The 6,671-nt window shown below is 35.6% G+C and overlaps 1 protein-coding gene across 1 annotated transcript; it reads left to right on the forward strand.

Moving 5' to 3' along the window:
- The first annotated feature begins 4,795 nt into the window (after positions 1-4,795).
- Positions 4,796-6,226, forward strand: LOC126608942 (protein BIG GRAIN 1-like E). Its single transcript, XM_050276957.1, has one exon. It carries the CDS (start codon positions 5,001-5,003, stop codon positions 6,009-6,011), a length of 1,011 nt encoding a protein of 336 aa, XP_050132914.1. The 5' UTR covers positions 4,796-5,000; the 3' UTR covers positions 6,012-6,226.
- Positions 6,227-6,671: the final 445 nt, after the last annotated feature.

Consider the following 6,671-nt stretch of genomic DNA (forward strand, 5'->3'; position numbering starts at 1 on the left):
TATTGGTGTATGGGATATGATCCGGTGTTTGAATTTTGAGATTCTTCTACTGTAGATTGTCAAAATTTTACCATGCAAATCTAACCATCCAATGCAATGGATGGTAAATTTTTTTTTACTTGGACTGCAAGTCACACAACATATGCAAGTATACTGAAAAATAATTTATCCTCATCATCTTTGTGTAGTTATATTGTAAATCAAACATTGATAGCGTCGATTCTTGTCTAAATGTTTGCCTTGATTCACAGTAGCATGGCAAGAAGTAAGCAAACTTGATATTCTACTAGTACCTGATATAGGTGATTCAAACTTTCAAAGTCTTTAGTGAAAGGGGCAGAAGAGAGCTGAAACATAGGGCAAGAGATAGAGATGGGACTGATGGGAAACGATGACCATGATAGGTAACTTTTAGAATGCATGGTGCACAATAAAAGAAAGCTACAAAACATGTTGAGGATGAATCAATCAGAGATTATGCAGGATTGGCTAAGAGGGAATGCAGAAGCAGCTATTGTACGAGTCACGACAAGCATATTGTCTGCTACTCTATGACCCATTTGGCAGTACAGCATGCATTCTGATCCTAACAGTCGGCCTAACACATGCCATACTTGAGTTGGCTAGACCAATCAAATTTGAGTTTCTCTTGATGTAGGACAACGGACCTCAGATACGAGGCAAATAGAAGTTACAACTTACAAGTCCTCCTGGAAAATGCAGAAAATTAACTTATCTAGTAGTGGAAAATGACTTTAGATTTATCATGCATGATGCAACCACGTACCATGGCGAGATAAGTGAATCCATTGATTTTGTGCATATTATTTTGAAAAATGATATCCGCGCTTCTGTTTTTTTCCTTACGTACATTTTTATGTTTAAATAAACCCGTGTGAAAAAGAATTTGGGTGTGTTTAAATCATTTCTTTTATTTTTTTCAAGTAACTGGATGAGGTTTAGTTACTTTCAATATGGGATTTACGAGTTCGACTATGGTGCACACGGATGGAGGCAGCTAAGGCCTACTGGAGACTGCTGCCCTCACTGAAGTTTTGTGTAGATAAAAAGAATCACGATGCTTACCGAACTTAAATTTATTATATTTAAGTACTTTAATTGATTAGTTGGAATTTTCAAAGAATATGAATAATAAGCTATTATTGTGAAAATATGTCCACAAGTTGATTTAATGAAATTTAAAAAGAAAAAGAAAAGCAATCAAATTATTGAAGAAATTTTACTATCATAATTTTTTTTTCTCAAATGTAACTGGAAGTTAAGATTGCCCCTACTAAATAACGTTTTCTAGCTCCGCCCCTGATTTGGCATCAGAAATAATGACATAGTGGCCATTCATAGCAGAAATTTTTTATTGTGACCGGAACACGAGTGGTACACCACGTGTTTTTGTATAAGTGGTAAGAAATTTTATTTTTTAAGTTATTAATTTTTTAACACACATATCCTACACGTAGTGTACCACCCCTTGTACCGATCTGAAAAATCTCTCCATCCATAGAACTAAACTTTTTATTCGCTGCCAAAGATGTTTATAGCGGGACCAGATAAGAGAGAAACAATCATAAAAATAAAGAGGAGTTTGTGATCCTCAATTTTCATGATTACCCTACCGATCCTTTTGCCACCGTTAATTTTACACTTAATTTGGGCTTTTTTTTTCATGCAACCTACCTTTTTATTTTATTTTAAAAATAAGAATCTATACACTGAAATAGTTGGAAAATAAATTGGTATCGAACTCGTTATTCACAAATATTCAAATTTAAGACATCACATTTATAAATGAAGAGAAATATCTATAAACCGTACTACTCAATGATATTGGTGACATACTAGTCAAATTTAAGACATCACAATTAAGTAAGTTGCTTGAGTAAGCTTGTCCGTCAATTTTCATATTTTTTCGGATCCCTAAAGGCTAAAACACTATTAGTGACATACTAGTCAACAACAACAATAACAAAGTTTTATCGCACTAAGTGAGGTCGGTTGTATGAATCACAGAATGCCAACGTGTTCGGTTTTGTGCCAAATTTTCCGTTAGCTCCAAGTATTTCATGTTTTTCTTAAAATATTTTTCCAACTCTTCCTAGGTCTTCTTCTACCCCTTTTGCCCTAAGCTTCGAGTAATGATATTCATACCATACTTTTATACCATATTAGGTGACATTTGATGTGGACAGCCGCATCATTTGAAAAATTTGCAAAACCCAAGGAAATAAAGGAGAAAGACTCCTCGTATACCACAATCATCATTTAATTAACTAGTTTTTCTTAATTATTAGTTTATTAACTAATGAACTAAATTTAAAATTTTGATTAATTCAAATGATGTGGCTGTTTACATCAAATGTCACCTAAGGTGGTATGAAAATGTGATACAAAAATATAGTATGAATAACATTACTCCTGAGCTTCTGTCTTCTATTTGCATATTTTAATTAAACGATATTAGGAATCTCTCATATTTCTTATCAACATCCTATAATTTGGGTTGATTAATTAAACCCTAAATTGATCTTACTTAATAAATGGAACCATGAAGATCATAATTGGAACTTGGAAGCATGACAGCTTGAAAATCTTCTAGGTAATTGATACGTCAAAGTTGGCGTTAATCGTTCGATATTGACATCATGCAGAATGCAAACCAAGGTACGTAGTGTGTGTATTAGAGCATCTCCAAAGGAGATGTTAAAATCCTAGGTGGAATGTCATTTTGCATATTTGACATCAAAAATCTCTCTAACCGAAATGTTATTTGCTGACTAGATTTGAAGACTTAGTGATTCGATGTCAAATTTATTTTTAATTCATTTTAATAGTGGGTCCCTTATTCTACTAACATTTCAACCAATAAAAATTTTATTTCAACATTTTTTAATATCATTTAAAGCTCTATTTAAATAATAAAATAACATTTGACAATTCTGTTGGAGAATTACAAAATTTGAAATAAGGCTTCAGATTGCCACATCAGCCATCAATTGTAATTTGACTCTTATAATTTGACATTTTATTTGGAGATGGTCTTAGGTCCTCTCATATTTCTTATCAACATCCTATAATTTGGGTTGATTAATTAAACCCAATGGATTTACTTAATAAATGGAACCATGAAGATCATCCTTGGAATTTGGAAGCGTGAGAGCTTGAAAATCCTCTAGGTAATTGATACGCCAAAGTTGGTGTTAATCGTTAGATATTGATGTCATGCAGAATGCAAACCAAGGTACGTACGTGTGTGTATTAGGTCCGTAAACATGCACGCGTGCTCGCACCCACACGCACACTGCCGGGATGCCCCAAACACCAAGGAATGGGAGATTGTGTGCGTTTTTCTGTTTTAATGGGCGGGCCAAATCAACTGACTAAACCGAGGAGCTCCAAAAGAGAAAAGTAAAAGATGAAAGTTGTGCTGAGTGTCTACTTCTTTAGGCATTAAAATTTAAAAGACCTCTCCCTCAATTCTTCTTTTCTCCCTGGTGGGACTTGGACAATAGATTTTTCTGAGATAGACATAAACAACTTCTTTGGATACTTCCCTTCGTTTTCCATAGAAATCCAAAGAAAAGTTTGTCTAGTCATTTTAAGTTACAAGTTGATCCACTGAGATGATATATATCTGCCACAATTTAGACAAAGATCACATCATCCTAGTGCATTGGATTGTCATTGTGCATGCTTTCTAAGAAGAGTAGTGAGTAGTGGTAGCGATTATTCACGCACATGTGATCTATAAGCAAAGTATTGTAAGAATTATTCGTGCACTGACGCATGTGCGCATGCGTAATAACCGTACATATATAATATTCTTCTTATAGTGGCAAAGTTGAGACTGATCAACCAACTAATCTTTAGTTGATTATACTGACACTGTTTCGTATAGTTTCTAAACCAACTTCCATTAGGAGGCATTAGGGTTCAAATTCCAATCCTTGTAACTATTTTCTCTGAAAGTAAAACCAAGACTCCTCTAAAGAGGAGGAGGCAGACAGATATTAGAAGGCCATATAAATGAGAGGAGGCAGCAAAATATTACTGGGCCATAGAAAAATCTAAGTGCGTCAAAAATTACTTGGCCAACAATAAACTTTCGTTTTATTTTATTAAAGAGTGACTTCCAAGCTCACAAAAGTTTGGTGGCATCTACCAAATTCTCCAAACCTATGATGATATGCACAAAAAAGTCAGCAAACACTACATGCCTATAGTCGCCATAGACCATGGCCAACACCCCACTTGAGAGCCAATTCCCCATCTCCTCATCCTAAAGATTAGAAGCCCTAGAATCCAAGGAAACACAGGTCTTTGCCCTTCCCCACCATCCCTAGCGCAAACTCCTCTGGTTTTAATTAACTCACCAAAGACTGATCATAAGGATGAATTTTAACGAAAATGTTACTCTTATTACATATTTATATCATTATTTGTACTATTTTTTTAATAAGGATAAGATCCACATATATTAGTAGGCCCTACTTTTATTATTACAGAGATTATACAAATGACGGTAATATGTGATAAATTTAGCGCTGAAAACACTCAATAAAAATGACTTGTCTATACCATTAAAAAAACACCTGATATTTCATACTAGTAAATTAGTAATACGATGTCATGAGTTTTAAATTTCTCACATAACATTATATTATTAATTTGAAAAAACGTTTCCAAAACCTCCAAATAGAGAGTTGAAATGCATATTTATATAGACTAAAAAGCATATGAATTGTTGATTATTTTAAAGCCAGCTTCCCCACTACTATCAATCATTTCAAACCCATCAATCTGTCCACAATCTCACAAAACCCTCCTTTTATGCTAACATCTCACAACTACTCTTCCCTCCCCCATAAATACCTTCAACACCAGTCACAAATTCAAACAAGCATTACCTGCAAATCAAAAAAACCCCATATTTTCAAATTTTCATAATACAATAAACTCAATTTCAAAATTTCACAGTCTCAAACATGTCTATTATTAGTACAGGGGTGCTCTCGGCAGACCCTGGAGCTGATAAGATACACAAGAAATCGTTCCACCACAGGAACGACTCCGGGGAGCTCGATGTTTTCGAAGCTGCAAGGTACTTCTCAGGATACATTGAAGCTCCCAGCAGCCATAACAACAACAGCAGCAGCAACACTTCGGCATTTTCGCAGAGGATGATGAAAGAAGACAGATCTTCATGGAGAGGAGGCAGAATCAGCCTTGATATGCCTATAAGACACATGCTCCATCATCCTCAGCAAAACCCTAATCACCATAACCACGTGGCGGTGGAAAAGCAAAACAACATCAAAGACAAGAAATACAAGCAGCCGAGCTCTCCAGGCGGGAGACTAGCCAGCTTCTTGAATTCTCTATTCAACCAATCAGCATCCAAGAAGAAGAAGTCAAAATCCAGCGCCACGCAGTCCATGAAAGACGAGGAAGAGAGCCCAGGTGGGAGGCGGAGGAGGAGGAGCAGCATTAGTCATTTTCGAAGCTCGAGCACCACGGATGCCAAGTCCGTGTATTCCTCATCGAGTTCAGGGTTTCGAACACCTCCTCCTTATAGCCATGCACAAACGGCAGCCTCCAAGAGCTACAAAGATTTGAGAAGCTATTCGGATAATCACAAGCAGCAATATCAACAGCAGCAGCAAGCGGTTTCTTTATCGAAGTACAATACGAACTTCGATGACAAAAGATCATCAAACAAAGAACTGACTTGGTTGGATCATGAGAAGTTCAAATTATCGGAGAAGTATAAGATTAGTTCCGAGCTAGATCACAAGGGTTTGCTCAAAAGGCTAAGTGAGGTTGTTGACGACGAGGAGGAAGATGAAGGTGCAGAGAGTGATTCGAGCTCTGATCTTTTCGAGCTGCAGAATTATGACCTGGGTTTTTACTCGAGCGGCTTGCCTGTGTACGAAACTACAAATGTGGACAACATCAAGATCAGATCAGGAACACCAATTTCCAATGCTTCGTCCTAAACCCTAAATTTGCGTTAGATATTATTGGATTATGCATATGTGGTTGAGAAAGGAAATTTTAATTAAATTTCAATTAAATTTCCTACATTTTTCTTTTTAATTACTCTCATCTTAAACTTCCATTGGCCTTTTTTCTATGTATGTACAGTTGAGAATGTTTCTGCTTTTACTTTACTTTTGGCGATATATATTAAGATTTTTAGTATGCTTCGACAGATCTTAGTTTTTGCTACTTTTTTACAGTTAGATTCTTGTATTTCATGACTAATATCTAAGGGCTAGAAATCTATAAGATCCACTAGAATATATTTAAAAAATTTGGCATATATCAGCATTGGTCATATATGTTTATGTGGAGTGCCGGAAAATCAGAAGCCTCAGAAGTGCAGCAGTTTGGTGGGGCTTGACTAGATTAGATTGTGCCATGCCGATTTCGATGATCAGAATTTTATATGAGATGTTCCACTACTAGATTCATGGAGAAACAACGCATCATAACTCACACCATGTGAAGTTCATTCCTATTACTTTTCATGATCACTTTGTACAACAAGCGCAATCATGTTTATATGTTAATTATTTTCGTGTGGTGGGTTCTCAGCTCTGCATGTTTGATATGTGCATGTAAATATTTTAGTTTTGATTTTAAAAATTTGTAAA

The sequence above is a fragment of the Malus sylvestris genome, chromosome 16, assembly GCF_916048215.2.
Source record: "Malus sylvestris chromosome 16, drMalSylv7.2, whole genome shotgun sequence".
Lineage (NCBI taxonomy): Eukaryota > Viridiplantae > Streptophyta > Magnoliopsida > Rosales > Rosaceae > Malus > Malus sylvestris.